Here is an 18622-nt window from a genome sequence, read left to right on the forward strand (position 1 = left end):
AGTCTGCAAAAGCTCAGCATAAGAAACAGGCTAAAGTAAAGCTCATCCTGTTATGTTGGAAAGGGTCCAGAATCTTCTGCTACTCAGCCCCCTTCTCCCTTTTTGGTGTCTTGGTGTCTAGTATTCAGGAATACTAGAGCTCTGTGGAACTCAGTGCCAAAACCACCAGTCTAGAGCATTCATAGTTATGAATAAGAATATCTCTTACAATACCCATTTTACAGTCTTCTTTTTGGTATTTTTATTTAGTGAAATGTATATAATATAAAGTGCCTTGTGGTAGATTGTACTAGTACTGTGAGTAAGAGCATATTATCTTTACTTTTATATTTTAAATAAGTAAGGCAAGCTTGACAAATATATTTAGGATATGAGGTTATTCTCAAGGTAGAACTGAAACTCTTTGAATGTCATTATTTGACCATTTTCTAGGTATATATAATCCCGAGGTGAGAGAACTATTTTGTTTCCTTGGTTAACCAGAGGATCAGACAAAACGCTCGGAAAACTGTTCCCAACTATTTTGCAAATAGATTCTAGGACAACCTTCCAAAAGGAAGTGATGGGATTGCTATTTTGGAAGCGTTCAACCTTTGACTAGGCGTTGCCTCAGGGGACTAGACCCTGGCGTATAAGATGAGTAGATGACTTAATCTATTTTACTTTTAATTTCTAAAGTATTTAGAAAAGAGAGAGAGGGGGAAAAAAAAAAAAAAAAGACATGGGAGCCCAATAATGAGAAAAATTAGCTGCTCTTCCATCAGTGGTAGACCCTTGTGGAGTAACTATAGGTACACACAGAGTTGGTCTAATACACTGGAATGACTGAGCTTGCTAAGCAGAAGGTCTCCACAGTTTCTCAAGGTCATTTCGTAAGAAAATACCCTTTATTAGCTGGTGCACAATGGGCTCTCTCATTGTCTTCTGGATTCTCTAATTCTTAAGAATGAAGCCTAAAATTTCATCAGCTTTTTAAAAAAATTATTATTAGATACACCACACTGTTGACTCACACTGAGCTGAAGGTCAATTGTATCTGTTGGACTTTCCGTAAAAGGTTTTAGAACAATGTGTTTGTGCTGTCTGCCACTTAAGCAGATTCTGCTGATTTGGCTGGGTAGGACAGTAAGCATTTCCAGTATCACAGTTTGTTTATTTTTACATGACTTACTCTAAAGTTGGTTTTCTGCCTCTTGTGCTTGTACAATTACTTTGTTAAAAATAGATCCAAAGCCGGGCGCGGTGGCTCAAGCCTGTAATCCCAGCACTTTGGGAGGCTGAGACGGGCGGATCACAAGGTCAGGAGATCGAGACCATTCTGGCTAACACGGTGAAACCCCGTCTCTACTAAAAAATACAAAAAAAGCTAGCCGGGCGAGGTGGCGGGCGCCTGTAGTCCCAGCTACTCGGGAGGCTGAGGCAGGAGAATGGCGTGAACCCGGGAGGCGGAGCTTGCAGTGAGCTGAGATCCGGCCACTGCACTGCAGCCCGGGTGACAGAGCGAGACTCGGTCTCAAAAAAAAAAAAAAAAAAATTGATCCAAAATGTTGCAGATATTAAATATAATCTTCTCAGTGAAACATTTTAATTTTTTTCATGCAGTATATTAGGTGTTGGAAACTTTTTCTGAAAAGGGACAGAAAGTAAATATTTCAGGCTTTGAGAGCCATACAGTCTTTGTTGTAACTACTCAGTTTTGCCATTATAGTGCAAAAGTGGCCACAGGCAATACCTAATCAAATGGGTATGGGGTGCGGCTGTGTTCTGGTTAAACTTTAAGAACTTGCATTGGACTGGATTTAACCCATGGGTCATAGTTTACTGACCTCTATATTAGTTTCTTTCTGCTAGTTTTGTCAGCTTATGTTTGTGGCTTGTGCTGTCAATATGACTGATAGAAGTTCTAGGGTGAGACAAAAACGTATTCTGTAGCGCAGAGATGAGGCTGAAACTGAGGCAGATCTTTGGAAAACCTCTAATGTATATTATAATACTTAAAAATCGCTGTGGAAACATTGATAAGTCTATTTAACTATACTATGTTTTGGTTTTAAAAAACATTATCTGCCCTTTACTGGGTATGTACCCAAAGGAATATAAATCATTCTGTTACAAAGATACAAGCACACATATTTTCACTGCAGCACTGTTCACAATAGAAAAGGCATGGAATGAACCCAAATGCCCATCAGACTGGCAAAAGAACCATGGAATATTATGCATCCATAAAAAAGAATGAGATCATGTCCTTTACAGGGACATGGATGGAGGTGGAAGCCATTATCCTCAGCAATCTAATGCAGGAACAGAAAACCAAACACCACATGTTCTCACTTAGAAGTGGGAGCTGAACAGTGAGAACACATGGACACAGGGAGTGGAATAACATACACTGGGGCCTGTTAGTGGTCAGGGGGTGTTGAGAGTGGAGGAGTATCATAAAAAATAGCTAATGCATGCTGGGCTTAATACCTAGGTGATGGGTTGATAGATGCAGCAAACCACAGTGGCACACATTTACCTGTGTAACAAACCTGCACATCCTGCACATGTAACCCAGAACTTTAAAAGATAATAATAATTCTCTAAATAATACTAGGATATGTTAGCTTTATCAAGTCAGGTAACTTTCAACAAATCTCATGTCTGTGAGTTTCAATTTAAACCCTTATAAAATTAGAAATTTTAAGGAATCATTATTCTGTGGTTCAATAACACTGTTATGTGCTAAATGCTTTAATTAAATCTAATATGATCTTCATGTGTTTCTTACCGTGAGCAGCCTACAAAACTTTTTTAAAAGCTGAAAATGGCATTGGTTTGTCTCACTGATTAGTAAATCCGAGTTGACTATGGGTAATTATTGTGTTCGCCTTCTAGGTGTCACACCAACCTGTTTAATTATGGGCTTTTGCCAGACATTGGGTTGTGATTTCAGATATCAAAGTATTCGAAAACCAGAACTACATCTGACAATCTCTCCTTATTGGCCAGAAGACTTGTTTTCTCTTTCTCTATCCACTTTTCCTTTTCTGTATTACATTCTTTACCCTGTCAACTTAGTCTTGTACTCCAAGTTTCCATCTGTTAGAAAGAACTGCACTGGAATTCTGAAAAAGCACAAGCTAAACATTTTCTGATTTACACTTCGTCAAAAGAAGCCATTGTGCATTTGAAGCTACTTTTCTTTCCTTCAGTTGCATACTGAAGATGAGTCCTACTGAGAAAGTGAAACAGGATAATGATGAGGGTCTCAGCCTGGAGGATGCTGTTAAAATACATGGCTCCCACCTGTGCAGTGTGGTGGCCGGACTTATTAGTGCTGGCCACTACAGATTTGACTTTCCTCCCTTGTACTTGATGCTACCAGCTTTAACACAGGTGTTTAGAGAGGCTTATGAATGTCTGGAACCACTTCCTTGCCTAAAAGAATTTTTCTTAATAAATAGGTCTAATGTACAGAGTCTATCAAACAATTGGAAAGTTAAAAATGTAAAAATTATTTTAAATATGTTCCCTTTAGTGTCTATATCAGATATATTATGACAGAATTGTTTTTAAAAAACGCCAATGTTTTTGATGTGTTGACAGGGAAGCAAAGGTGAACCTGGAATTCAAGGGATGCCTGGGGCTTCTGGGCTCAAGGTAATTTTGATGCATTTGAAAATATTTTCAAAGAAATTATAATGTAAATTCTTCTCATCATTTAAGAAAATTAGCATTTTATATCCCTTAAGAGATACATGAAATTAAGGATTACCTTTATCATGAAATGAAATTGTCAATACAGAGTTTCATTTCTGTTTTTTAGATACTTTGTCATTGGATAATAAAGACATAAACTTTGGCTTAATTTTTCTAAAAATGATAAAATTGTATGCAAACATAAACTTACTTTCTGGTCCAGAGAATAGACTTCTCTTAAACAGTTGAAAACAAGAGTGTGTAGTTCTCACGAATGATACTGTTCTTTGTTTGCTTATGGGAGTTTCATCATTAATATAGAACTCAAAATGGCCTTTACAAGTTTCCTCCAAACCACATGGGTTGATGTTTATTTCAATGGGTATTTTAATTCACTTCCAACCTTCAAAAATCTAGAGAATGATTAGATGGCTAGGGAGGAACTACAGTAAGCAAAAAGAACAAAGCCTCATTTTCTTTTAAAAAAGAGAGTGCTCTTTAGTTGATGTTATAGAGTTTTGGACTAATGGTAAAACACAAAACAAAACAGAACCATGAAGCACGTTCAGGATTATGTTCCATCACTTACAAATATTGTCAATGCATTATTAATATGTGCTTGCAAATAATTTATTTAAGACTTTAAAACAAAAAACTTTATTTCAGAAAGGACAATTCCTATAGGATGATGGAGAGTGGAGAAATGGAATTAAGATAGCTCATGTGGTACACCCTGTACTGAAAAATAGCTCCAGAATTTATGACGAACAAAATAATATTCCATATATATAAATAAATATATATAAATAATTAAATTTAACTACCAGGGTGTTTTCCAACATTGTTTATAAAAATAAAAATTGTGAAAACTGTAATGTTTAACAGTAAGAATTTTATTAAGTAAAATATAGTTGATAAATATGAATGCTCTTCCATAATTAAAAATTATGCTATGAAAAATGATAGCATGAGAACTTTATAATATTAATATATTTAGAGGTTAAAAGATATAAAAGTATGCATATATATGAGCACATTTTAGTAACTATGTATGTTTATGAATTAGAGTTAGAGAAAAAATATGTAACAAAATAAAAACATTGGGTTATAAGATTTTTAATAATTTTTATTATTTCTATTATCATTTTGTAACAAGAAACTAAGCTTTTTTAAAAGTAGCAATTTGAGAAAAAGCAGTTTCAAGGAGAAAAAGTGTTAGTAAATAGGTAAACAAAAAAGAGATACTTGTGTTTATTGTTTTTACAACTTTTTAATTTAGTTTATTGAAATTATAAAGTATGATAAAAAATAACAAATATTTACAGAATTTTAAAATATGAAATGCTGTGAGAATTTTTCACCTGGAAAAGATAGAGAAAAATACAAGAAATTTTACTGGGATTCTAGTAAACATTTTATTCTTTACTATTTCTGTAGTAATAACTGTCAATAAATTTTTTTAACCATTCATTTTAAAATTGAGATATGTAGAGTTAAAAACAGTGGTGTTTTTCCATAAGCAGTAGATCTGTGACCTTTGTGGAATTTCTGTGTTATGTAGGGAGAACCAGGAGCAGTGGGTTCCCCAGGAGAACCAGGATACATGGGTTTACCAGGGATTCAAGGAAAAAAGGTATACATTGGTTAAGATTTACAGTTCACTTTTAACCAGTTACTTGCATACAAGTTTTTCTTTTGTGAAATTCTTAAAGTAAGACTTCTTATTAATATATTTTTAATAAGGTACCCTATATATTCCATGTATATATAATGTGTTCAGCCCCATGCTAATAACTGTGGCATCTTTTATATACCCGCATGGGTATTGTCTCCTAGACGAAGACCTTAGAGAAGGCATGCAAATCAGAAAATATGAATGTACAATTAAGTAATATCCTGTAAATTCAGGTTTTTTCACAGTCCAGGTGAGCTAAGAATTTTTTGAGGAAAATTATCCAATGTCAGGCATTCCTATCAAAATATGAATACCCCTCTTGCCAAAACCGGATCAAATTCTGGAAGGATAAAACTTATACCCAAAATGTTTGACCATGAAGTTCCTGTCTATGAAACAATTATGTTACATAGAAGTTTATTTAAAATTAATTTAAGGAGTTTGAAATACAAGTCAAATGTACTAATTTAAAGTATTTTGGCGAGGAAAGACAGCAAAACTAGGTTCTCTCTCATTTTGGTCAAGTAAGGGAACCTTGACTTGTATGTATATAAATAATAAATGCTTTTATTTGTTTGGAGGTTTTAAGCAACAATTGATGCCTGTGTGCCTAAGAAATCCAAGCTACCGCAAATACAAACATTTCAGGTTAAAAGTAAATCTATTGGTTTTTATTCTGGAAAAGACACAAACTCCATATCCATCTTCATGTCCCCTGCTATTTATTTTTCAACATCTTATTTTCTATCCCTCATGTGTTGTCTACAGGGTGCCTAGATCATACACAGTATGATCCTTGGGCTTTTTGTTCTGATGATAGGTAGGCAGCACTAGCTGAGACAGAAATGTCCCCACAGAGCAGCAATCAAGTGACTCTTAGTAAATGTTAAGTAAATCTACTATGAATATGTGTTTGGGATGAAGAGAATTTTCTTGTTCAAAACCTGTCATTTAAAAGAAAATCTGTGTGTTATTTTGTTGAAAATGCAAAACTGTACTCTAGATAGCACGGTGAGGTATTAATAGAAAGGAAATTCAGAAACCGTATCCAAGTTTAACTTTGGGCAGGTGCTTAACTGTCTGTTTCGTGATCTATAAAAACAAGGGCATTGTATAAGTTGGTTTCTAATTACCCTTCTAGCTGATAATCTATAAAACTTATTTTTATGGAATATAATTTTTCTTTCAAAAGCTCACTTTTGAAATGTGTGTTTTCTAAAATATCACTTAAATATTATGCTTTACTTTGTCATTGTTTCCTATAAACTTGTGGTTACTAATAGCTTAATGAAAGATTTTCAGTTTGATTTCATAAAACAGCATTTGTCAAAATAAGTCCTCTCTTGTTAGTTTGTCTAACCTAAAACTGTGACCCATGTAGAACTTTTCTCCTTTCTGGGAAATTAAAGATTGTGGTGAATTTTCTTTCAAATGTAGGAGCATACAAAAGTGTTCTTTTACAATATAATTTTGACATAATGTGGTTCTTCTCTCTTCCCAAATATTGTCTTAGGAGTCAACTTCTGTGTATATAGGCGCTTGTGGAATTTGCATGAGATGTTATTTTTCTTCAGCAGAGAAAAATATATGTTTATTTGAAACTGTACAGAATATACTAGATTATGATACAGATCAAACTGCCTTTTTGTAGGGGGACAAAGGAAATCAAGGTGAAAAAGGTATTCAGGTATGTTGTTTGCTTTTTTTTTAGTAGGCTAAGCAATAAAATCAGAGCTTTTAAAAAATTCTTATTTTACTTTTAAATTCCTTTGTTTCAACATTAATATAAAGTTGTTGAATCCTATTTTCTCCTTTTGCTATTGAGCTTCTCAGACAAGACCAGATCTGACTTTAAAATTCCTCACCACTTTTCTGTTGTAGAAAACTTAGAAACAAAATGATTCAACAAAATAAAAACATAGATTTTATTATATACTTCTAATATGTATTTATGTACATATATACATATATATACCATATACACACACACACATATATGTATACACACACATACACACACACACACACACACACACACACACACACACAGAGTTTCCAAACATGATTTGAAATTGTTTTATGGCAAAAATTTGATAAAAAACCTTTAACCCTAAATATAAAACATATTCAAATCAATATGTAAAAGGAAAATTAAACCAGAAAATTATAAAGGCTAGGGAAATCTAGGGTGATTTAGAGACATTTAGTTTTGGGTGTCTTAGCAGCAAAGGCAAAGAGGAGAACTATGTTACTACCTTAGGAGACAAGGATAGTTTCACCTCAAAGTGTCTATGGAATGGGTTTTTTTATTCACTGAAGACTGACCCTTGAATAGGATGCCACTAACTGAGTCAATGAAATAGTTATCTGGAATAAATTATATCCGATGGTCTTTCAACCTTTTAAGTTTTAGAAATATAAAACTTTTCCAACCATAAATTACCAATCAAGTGTTCAGACAGTATTTTAATGATGTTTTTTAAGTTTGTAAGTCTCAGTTATAGTGTCTGAGCTTTGCTATGCAGAATAAGCTGAAAATATAAAGAAAAATACTCTGAACATTTTCACAAATGTAGAATTCTGAATGCTCTAGAATTTCTGGAATTGTAAGAGAAAATTTCAGATTGAAATAGTCATAGGCAATATTTGCTATATCCACAGTTATAACAGCTCATATTAATGAACTTATTCTTAATAACATACATAAGATGTTTTAGAGTGGTATGACAAAATTCAGTTGTTTTTCAGACAATTTTTATTGAAGATCTTCAAGTACCATGATAATAGGCTTCCTTTAAGTTAATATTGAAGTTGGGAGTGAGGTAAATGTTAAGGACGTGTCTGTGAGCTCTAGACCCATATATTCTAATTTTCTTCTTGGTACTGCATTTAGATGACTCATGGGTACCTCAGGTTCAATATGTCCAAAACCAAACTTGTCATCTTTCTCCATAAACCACTTCGTATTCACAGATTTCCTGTCATGATAATCAATGCTGAATATCTCTTGAACTTGACATCTTCTACCTTTCCCAACTGTACTAGTTATTTCTTGTCGGGGTCCTGGGCTACTGCAGTAGCTTCCTGACCAGTCTCCTTGAGTCCAGTCTACTTCCTTCTTCCACACTTTTATATACATAAAATAGCTAAGCTATGTATCTGCTTAGCAAGCCTTTAATGGTGCCCCACACATGTTAAGATAAAGCCTGTCCCATCAAGTGCCTTCTGGGCTGACTGAATCTTCTTTAGTGTTTTCTCTTGCCACTCCACCCATTCTTATCCAATCCTGCTCTGCTGCTTTAGCCAAAAGAAACTACCTACCTGCCTTTCACCTGTGTCTTCTCTCCCTGATACACCCTCCTATCCTTTCTCCGATTGGCTACCTCTTACTCATCCCTCAAGGCTACACAAAGGGTGAGTCACATTCCCTACTCTTTCTGTCAGATGCCCCTTCCTAAGTTCCAATAATATCCAACCCAGATGTTTATACATGATAGACTTATCAGCAGTATTTTCATCATTCTAGATTTATCTCTCTTACCACACAGTAAGTGACTTAAAGTCTACAGTGATATCTTTGTTTCAGTCCCTAAGTGCCAGGAAATAGGCGCTGCTTAATAAATATTAGGAATTCACTTATGTAAATTGATGAATTCATTACTAGGCAAGGGTGATGTAAAATTGTAGTCACTAGATCTTTTATTGATTGCCTTATCTAGGTATATGTCTTCCTAGAAACTGCTAATTAATTTGCACAATAAATGTAAGGATGAAGTAGTGCTTCAGAGTCTAGCACAATGTCCCATGAATGGTAGATACCCAAAAATATTTATTGAACAGATAAATGTGTTTATACCTTTATTAATTTTTCTGTTCTCTTATGCTGATTTAAAGCTCTTCATTTAAATGACTTATTTACTAAAATGTGACAGTATATTTTAATTTTTAAAAATAAAATTTTCAACAGGTCTTCTTGTCCTCACATGTCCATAGTCAACAATGAACATAATTGCCACTGAAATTAACAAAATGTCCATATCCATTGAATTTTTAAACTATTTTCCCACTGTTAATATGGACTTAGAAGAACATCCTTATTGTCTAGAATTATTTACATGTTTCGCCCAAATCAGTAATTTGTTCCTTATCTCTGGTCATTTTAACTATAAGATTAGGATGACTTTTCTTCTTTTCCTCTGAGTGACTGACTTTCCCATCTCTCACGTAATTTATATATTTGTATCACTGCTTTTGTTACATTTCTTCTGGAACTCAAGGTAATACATAGTTTGTATTGTATATGTGATTGCATCATAAGTGTGCAAACTAATCAATAATGTTTATTTATGTTAAAGGGTCAAAAGGGAGATAATGGAAGACAGGGAATTCCAGGGCAACAGGTATTTTTTGGTTTTCTTCTGATAAAAAATGAAATAACAAGTCACATAACTGGACAATGTTGAGAGAGGATTACTTGCAAATAAAAATGGGTGGGGAGAAGGATAAGTATAACATACATTCTAAGTGTATAAGGTTGAACGTGTAGGTAGTGTGGTGATAATGAGTTTCTTTAATTGTTTGTTTTATATTTTCACTTTCTCATAATGATAGCATTGGTGGCTCTGAATTTTGTTTTTTAATGTATCTTAGCAAACGACTGAAGGTAGAAAATTCCACTCATTTCTTAGGGGTAGTTATTGGCTAGAGAGAGCCAGTCACACAATGACAGCTTGTTCATACCTGCTGGTTTGTCTTGCTTTTCTTCTTGAAAATCAGTTGGGGCCACGTGTGGTGGATAAATGTACTTTTTTCCCTTTAGTTTGTTCAGAGAGACAATTTACTGCTCTGGAGATATATTAAAATGCTATCCTGAGAGACAGTGTTGTAGAACAGACACACACAGTAAGATGGCTTTGCTTGTCTCTTGACTAAACCCTTCTCGTTAGGTGGTATTTCAGTGAGATTGCCATGTGACTGTAAGTTCAGTCAGAGCCAAAGTGGATGGACAAAGGCATAAAGGAGATTGGTCCTTAGGGTAGCATGTTTGCTGCTGTCTTGCTTGTAGCTGCAGAATGCTGGACATGGTTCCAACTTCGTCAGGTCTGAAAGGGCAAGCTGGATATGTGAGTCCTCCCATGGGGTGGACCTCTTTCTCTGAGGGTGAGTGGGAGAAAGATTCTGCAATTATACCAACTCTGGAGAGAGTGGGATAAAACTGGGTGGTGATGTTTCCAAGGACAGGGGTCTCTGTGTCCCTTAGTTGGAGGAGTCTGAGAGACCATTGGGAAGAGTGTAAGCATAGGGCCCCAAGGTTATCTGCAATATGGGATGGAAGGTGAGTGCCAGGTATTAAGAAGAATTGAGAATTTAGAAGGTAACAATAAAAGTAAAAGCAAAAGTAACCAAGAGGAGGAATGATTGGAATCGCCTCAGTACAATTATGTTCAATAAAATGTCTTTCAGTTTTTATGATCCTCCACTTGACTCAGACCCACCTGATGACACAAACAACTCCATCCCTATTCCCCAACGTGGCAACACAGATCAACTCTCTGAGTTTCCTTAAGTTAATCACAAAATATCTATAAACCACTGTTCCCATAGGACCTTCGCCCCTTCATCCATTTAACCTCCATAGCCCAGACCTTTTATCAATAAAGGTTACTCACAATAACTCTCAGAAAAGGATATTTCCTTTAGAATTTGAACTCACAACTTAGCTAGCTCACTGGCGTATGGATCACTCTTTCTCTAAGGTTTCACTAACTTTTTCACTTCTCAAGGAAAAGAGTGTGTCTGCTCTCCTAAGGCAGGATTTGGGTTCTCTAGAAAGCCTCTGCCCTCGATTGATTGGAAGCCACATTTCTCACCACCAGGAGGTTAACCTACATGGAGTACCCAGGGCCAGAGCAGCTGTTGCTTTTCAGCGGCTGAAGAGTCATCCCAAACTCTTCATGTAAACAGTCTTAATTACCTGTCACTCTACCAAGCACAGCACATGTTATTTTTTTGGCCCTGGTTTTGTGAATGGAATCAAAGTGGATATTTCTCTCACGGAATTGTCTTAATGAGTTCTCAGGTGACAGCTGTTTTTAGTTTTAGCTCTAATTCAGTTCCCATATTGAGAACTTAACTATTTCGTCTCCCTTCTTATGTTGGGACTAGTTGTTGGATTGTATCTTGTAAGGATCACTCCTGCATTTCTTCAGAAACAAAATTCAAGTATGCCATACAAAGTTCGTTTTACTTACTAAAAGATTCGTATACAAAAACTAAATATTTGGTGTTTTATGAGTTTTATCTAATTCTTTCTTTTGTCAAATTTGGACGCCATATTTGAGGAGCCTGAAAATGAATCAAAAGATATACCCCAACTCAGACTTTATTGTGTGCAACATTATACATTAAATTTCATATTAAATTTCAGAACACTGATTTTTTATTTTAAAGTTGAATAATGAAAACCTACCTGTTATGAAAGTTTTATCTTTTTACCTGAGTGAATATTAGGAGATTTTTGAGCCCAGGTGTACATTGAATTTCAAAAACGGAAAATGTTAATACCTTTCCTGAGAGTTTTTTCCTGTATAATATACCACTGAAATAAATATGGAAAAGAGGAATGGGAAAGACTTTAATGGAGCCATCCAGATGTAGCTGGTAATTATAGTTGAATGGGCTTCATGCATGGGCTCCCCAGTGTTTATATCATTGTGAAAAAATACCATCTTTTACATGACATTGCTTCTCTGGTCTCTTAATTACTGGCAGTGAATGGTTTAAGCACAGGACAGCTGGGGGTTTTCTCTCTTACTAGTCACTTTTAATGGTATCTTTGTTTTAACCCATCCTTTGTCAATAGCACCCAATCAAAATTTAATTTTAAGAACATAAACTTGGAAAAATAGATGATTTATCTTAATTACTGAATACAAGAATAAATATACCTAATATTTAATCTGATTTGAGTTTTGATTTTTATTAAAATAGTGATATATTTTAAATTCAGTAGAATCCCATTCTTACCCACGTGGTTCAACCTGCAGCATTCGAAAATATTCATATCTAAGAAGGAAACAGTTAAGCAAATTAAAATTTTTATATTATTCGGTTCACATATTTCCTAGTCATTAGCCTTCTCTAAAAGGCAAAAAGGGTCTCTTTTATGTGTAATTTTGTCACTAATGCTATCAATATTTTCCAAATTGAAATTTTAAATTTGATTAAGTATGTGGTAAAAGGTGGATGCCACGTTACAGTACTGTAGCTTGCACATTTATTATAGTTTTTTTCCTATTGATTTTCAAAGGGAATTCAAGGCCATCATGGCGCAAAAGGAGAGGTATGTTTCTTCATGTATTATGCTCCCTTGCTCTCGTTCTTCAGTCCTTTTTGCTTGGGTTTCAATACTATATAAATCTAGCTTTTGAGTAAAAACCAGAAAACGAAACGTTTTTCATCTTCTTCAGTGGAAGTTCCCAATTAGCAGTTTTCAGAATATGTACATTTATACTGAATTTGATATGAAATGTGAATTGTCACTATTATTGGTTTTTCTGCCAGACTTGGAGCTGAATTTTTTCTCCATATTTTTGAATAAGAATATTGTGCATTTCTGTATCTGTCGGACCCACTAAAATGCAAGCTCCTTGTGAATAGGACTGTGTTATGCCCATTGTGATATCTCTGGCAGTGTGCATATTACCTACGCAATATACTCAATCAGTAGTGGATGTTTGTAGGTCTGGCTGATTGGATGGATGGATAAATGACAGTTTAATATGATATGAAATTTCCCTTCTGGTCAATGATAGTATTTCCAGCTAGTCCTTACGTAGCTTACATATGTATACATTCATCATCCTTAAGGAGTTTCATAATGGAATTACACCTTCTGAAATATTTAAGTAGAACTTGTAAACATTTCTTTTGCTTTTAGAGAGGTGAAAAGGGGGATCCTGGTGTCCGAGGTGCCATTGGATCAAAAGGAGAATCTGGGGTGGATGGCTTGATGGGGCCTGCAGGTCCTAAGGGGCAACCTGGGGACCCAGGTCCTCAGGGACCCCCAGGTTTGGATGGGAAGCCCGTATGTATTCTGCTTCTTCCAGAGTTATTATATTTTCATTGATTTTTGCTCATGTTCTTTATGTGCATGTCATAACCCCTAATACTTTGATGTAGGGAAGAGAGTTTTCAGAACAATTTATTCGACAAGTTTGCACGGATGTAATAAGAGGTAAGTATCAAATACAGCATTTTAATCACTTTTTTCAAATTACAAAAGTAATACAAATTCTTAGGACAAATTGTAGAGGATATAAGTGAGGTGAAGAATAAAACAGATAACATTTATAAGCCTCATCTACTTTTCTTCAACTAGTATTTTTATAAAGATGTATCATACATACTCTTTTATAATCTTTTTATTAAAGAAATTTATTATTTGTCATTATTATAATTTTCTTTTGTAGCATATTTTTTGATAATTTAGTTCATCAATATGAATATCTATAATTCCACCAATTTCTTTTGGGGGCACTTTTACTTTTTCCCCTATTTTAAGCAATTTCTGTAATTAAATGACTGCATAGAGCAGTGAATATTTCCATAGTCACATTCCTAGAAGTCAAATTATTGACCAAGAAATATGTACATATTCAGTGCTCATAGTTGTTTTCTCTGTAAACCGAAAAAAATAAAATAGAAATATAATTAACACCAACTCACCATTTAAACATAAGGGATGGGGTTTCTTTGTTTTTAAAAGCCCAGCTACCAGTCTTACTTCAGAGTGGAAGAATTAGAAATTGTGATCATTGCCAGTCCCAACATGGCTCCCCGGGTATTCCTGGGCCGCCTGGTCCTGTAGGACCAGAGGGTCCCCGAGGATTACCTGGTTTGCCAGGAAGAGATGGTGTTCCTGGATTAATGGGTGTCCCTGGACATCCAGGTATCAGAGGATTAAAAGGTATGCAGTTAGTTTGAACAAGAAAATGAATTTTAAAAAGTTGTTTTTTAAAAAAATTCATATCCTATATCCATTTAATAGTCAAGAATTAACTTTGTTTTCATGATAAAAAAAAATCTGTAAATGCTCAAGTCTTTACATAATTTGCCAACTGAATTAAAGAGAAATTATTTTTTTAATGCAATATTATCAAATAGAGAAGTCAAATTTATGAACACATGAAGTTACAAATTAGAAAATGTTGTCAATGTACTGAGAAATTTTGCTTGAGTCTAGAAAAGTTTTTAAATGGAAAATCATGGATGCCATTTCCTTTGTTTTGACTTTGGTAACTTTCTGCACTGTTACCTTATTCATTTTTTTTCTATTATAGGAAAAATAAGTTTTGCAATAAAACTTCCTAATAGCCCAGAATTTCTCCTTGCCTTTGAAAGTTTATGTGAAATGTTGATTGATAATTCTTTCGTTTTTGTTTAATAATATATAAACAATTTAGATGTTTCATAAAGTAATTTTTAAAAAACTATGATTAACACAAAGGGCTAATAATTCCAAACCATTTTCTTTTCTAAATGTTTGATTCCCATTAAGTCTTGCAACTAAACCACTGATCATTTTAGAAATGATTGCTTCAAAAATTGTTTTCCATTAGTAAGAAAAAATAGATGGCAAGCTGGTTTTTAAAAGACATTTTTATTTCATGTGTATATTAACAGCTTTGAAAGAAACAATCTAAAAGGCAGTGATTTTAAGTAAACTTACTCAGATGTTTGACACCCTGCAGGCCTACCAGGAAGAAATGGGGAAAAAGGGAGCCAAGGGTTTGGGCATCCTGGAGAACAAGGTCCTCCTGGTCCCCCGGGTGAGAATTGCTGCCTGGTCATAAGTGTTGCTGCTCATTTTGCTTTAAGAAAAGTCATCATAGATCTATGTGAAATAAATTGAAACCAAGACATCCGTTTTCTTTTTTGAGTGATTCACATCTAACACACTGAAGTACAACTTCTAGAATATTTTTCATATATTATCCTCAATGTATGAATCCTTCAATATTATCTCTTGCTTATCATTTAGTTTAATATCTATTCCTTAGAAGAGTTCTAGAATCGTTTGGCACCCCTGCTTATCTGGTGTATAACACTGTATAGTCTTTATGACCCTCTGAGAAGCAGAGAAATGCTGAAGTGGTTAAGTAATCTCTGCTAGCTGTGCTATTTAACTCTGTCATGTCTCAGTTTCCTCACTGGTAAGATGGTGATGATAATGTTATCTCCATCATGACATTATTGGGAGATTAAATAGTTTCCATATGTAGCTTTCAGAACAATGCAGGACAATCACAGTTATGTTTTCAATAAATGTTTGCTATGATTAGATGTTATTAAGAGGCTTTGGAGTTGATCAAATGACTTAAAACTTGTTTATGTAAAATACTTTGAACAATACTTACAGTTGCAGTTAAGTGCTAAACAGATGTTTATTAGTAGTAGTAGCAGGGAATAGAGGAGTAAGAAGAGACCGAAACCACTGTGCTCCTTCCCAAAATCTGAATATTTTGTTTTTGTTATTTTGAATCCACTTTAAAAGGCCAATATCCTAAGCTAGCTTTTGTTTCCTCGAGCATGCTAATTGAACTAATCAGGCTATGTTGGACAAATTAGGGCTTTCATACCTATGTGTATTGATGACTATTATACTAAAATAAGAATAATGCATTTAGATATGGAAACTAAAAATATGTATAATAGAAACAGTCATTTATTTGTCATAAATATGGCACAAAAATGACTCAGCTTTGGCTTATATATCACCTGTCAATTTATAATAATATCGGTAAAAGATAGGCTGAAAGGAAGAAATAAGATTGGACAGTACACAAAATGGAATATTATAATGTTAGCTAAATGTTTTAATCAGTAGCATGGTTGCTATGTTAATATAGCTAGTTTTCAAAAAGTACTGATAACTTTTGGATGGCTCTTTTCAAAGCAGAAGATATGTAGAATTATGAAAATGCCTCCACTTATAATTAGTGCAAATATATAAAATATTCAAGAGGTTTTTTCTTTTTTAGTTTAAGTTTCTTGCAGAATCAGCTATTTCACTATAAAAAACTAAAGTTCTCTGTTTACATCTTGCCAATGTCCCATTTTAGGTCCAGAGGGCCCTCCTGGAATAAGCAAAGAAGGTCCTCCAGGAGACCCAGGTCTCCCTGGCAAAGACGGAGATCATGGAAAACCTGGAATCCAAGGGCAACCAGGCCCCCCAGGCATCTGTGACCCATCACTATGTTTTAGTGTAATTGCTGGAAGAGATCCATTCAGGAAAGGACCAAACTATTAGTGTCTGATGCCTCATTCAGCAGCCTAGGCATGGTGCTTTTTCTGTGGTCTTTTGCATCTCAGGAAGATAACCAACAGTAATCCCTTGAAAAGAAACTTAAGTACCTCGGTGTTTTTATTTTTTTTTCTTATGGAAAAAAATATAAAAGGTCACATATACTGATTTTAAAGGCTCCTCAGTCATTTGGAGCCCTTGGATTATCAGCATTAATTAAATCTCAAGGGTTTCTTGTAAAGTCCATTTATGTTAATCAAAGTTGAATATAAAAATCCACCATTGCCTGTTAGCCAGTCAGTTTTAGTCACTGTGAAATATTTCACATTCAGCCTCCATGCAGTAGAGATTTGAGTTTAATTTCATGTCTATGTGACTTTCATGTTTCATATCTCATAGCTCATGCTACTACAAATAAGCCAAAACATGTATCTGGTCATTGGAAGTAAGATCAGGGCTGATATTCACCTGGGATAGACAGTATTGGTGAACTACTACAGTGTCTCTGCCTTGATAAGGGGCAGTGGATTGCCTGTTGTTCAGTGTTGTGAATAGCACCTCTGAATGAGATTAGTGTGTTTCTTAATTCATTTCAAATTCTAAAATTAGATTAATGGTGGTGCTAAGAAAAAGTATTAATTACTTTGGGAACTGTCAAAATTAACATTAAAAACATTTTACACAAAAAGTTTCATTGTACATTCAAAGAAAATGTAAGTTCAGAAGTACTAAAAGGCTGTATTTTATACTTGTTGATTAATCAGAATGTTTGTTGTATGCCTTCATTTTCCATTTCACTGCTATGTGTATGTCCATATATGTTAATTTTCACTGTAGCAAAGCTAATGGAAATAAACGCTCTAGTTGAAAGAAAAGGAAAACTCCTAAAGTCCTAGAATGTCTTGTTATTTTTAGCTGACTGTAAAATATTATGAACAGTCTTTGTGTATTGTTCTTAATGCTTTTGTAAGAAACAGAATTTGAAATATTTCTTCCTTGTCATGCTCAAAATTTTGTTACATGCTTGTTATTCAGAGTATAATAAAATGTGTACAGGCCTGATTACAATGTCTTTTTTTATAACTAATTTTAACTAATTGTTGAGTATGGTATGTATATTATATCGTCACTTATTCAATGGATATAATTTATTAAATCATTCACTCTATTCTTAAAAAATGTGTTCACCTGAAATAAGAAATTACAAATTGAATTGGTGTGCTGCACACCTGAACAGTTGCAACACTTACTTCCTAGCACAGTCATGGCTGTTGCCCAAAGTTTAACTTTATTGTCATGCAAATTCTACTATTTTGATGAGGACTTTGGAGGAGACTAAAATTCATGATGTTTAGTGGCTGAATGAGCATAAGGCTTGTTTTGATGTTTTATCTCCAGTAAAGCCCCAGGTATCTGCTTAAGCCAACAAACCTATTACCCCTGCTTTAATGATGACATTTGCTTCTAAAAGCTGGTAAAGAAGCAGAATAAAGCCATTGGTATCATTGATTTATTCATCCAACAGTACTCACCACATGAATATGTTCTATGCCTGGGATACAGTGGCAATATAGTTAGAATTTGGCCTGAGGGAACACGTGTATAACGAGACACAGGTAAGTAAACAGGTGATTGCAAGACATTAATTCTAAGAAAGGAGAAAATGGGCAATTGAAATGTAAAAGATGATGTTATGGACTGAATTGTATGCCCCCAATTCATATATGGAAGCCCTTACCCCCAGTGTGACTATATTTGAATACAGAGCTCTCAGGAGGTAACCAAGATAAATGAGGTCATAAGGGTGGAGTCCAAATCCCATAGAATTGGTGACTTTATAAGAAGAGGAAGATGTTGCTCTCCCCTACTACCCTCCCTCCCGTCATCTCCTTCATCTACCTCATGGCCTTCCAGCTCTCACAGCCAGGGAAGACTATGTGAGTACATTGTGAAACCTG

The 18622-nt window shown here is 34.6% G+C and overlaps 1 protein-coding gene across 3 annotated transcripts in view; it reads left to right on the top strand.

Annotated features, from left to right (window-relative positions):
* LOC105479541 (collagen type XXI alpha 1 chain) overlaps window positions 1-17726 on the top strand; it is a 197532-nt gene extending 179806 nt beyond the window's left edge. For 2 of the 3 annotated variants that reach the window (XM_071096926.1, XM_071096925.1), the window contains 10 exons: window positions 3592-3645; window positions 5246-5317; window positions 7011-7046; window positions 9715-9759; window positions 12669-12701; window positions 13299-13445; window positions 13541-13595; window positions 14127-14327; window positions 15112-15189; window positions 16483-17726. In XM_071096926.1, the coding sequence (XP_070953027.1) occupies window positions 3592-3645; window positions 5246-5317; window positions 7011-7046; window positions 9715-9759; window positions 12669-12701; window positions 13299-13445; window positions 13541-13595; window positions 14127-14327; window positions 15112-15189; window positions 16483-16670 (909 nt within the window). In that variant the 3' untranslated portion in view covers window positions 16671-17726. The remainder of the gene's footprint in view (window positions 1-3591; window positions 3646-5245; window positions 5318-7010; window positions 7047-9714; window positions 9760-12668; window positions 12702-13298; window positions 13446-13540; window positions 13596-14126; window positions 14328-15111; window positions 15190-16482) is intronic. The other variant, XM_024792114.2, reaches the window with a different exon arrangement.
* Window positions 17727-18622: the final 896 nt, after the last annotated feature.

Source organism: Macaca nemestrina, chromosome 5 (genome assembly GCF_043159975.1).
Source record: "Macaca nemestrina isolate mMacNem1 chromosome 5, mMacNem.hap1, whole genome shotgun sequence".
In the NCBI taxonomy this organism is placed as follows: Eukaryota; Metazoa; Chordata; class Mammalia; order Primates; family Cercopithecidae; genus Macaca; species Macaca nemestrina.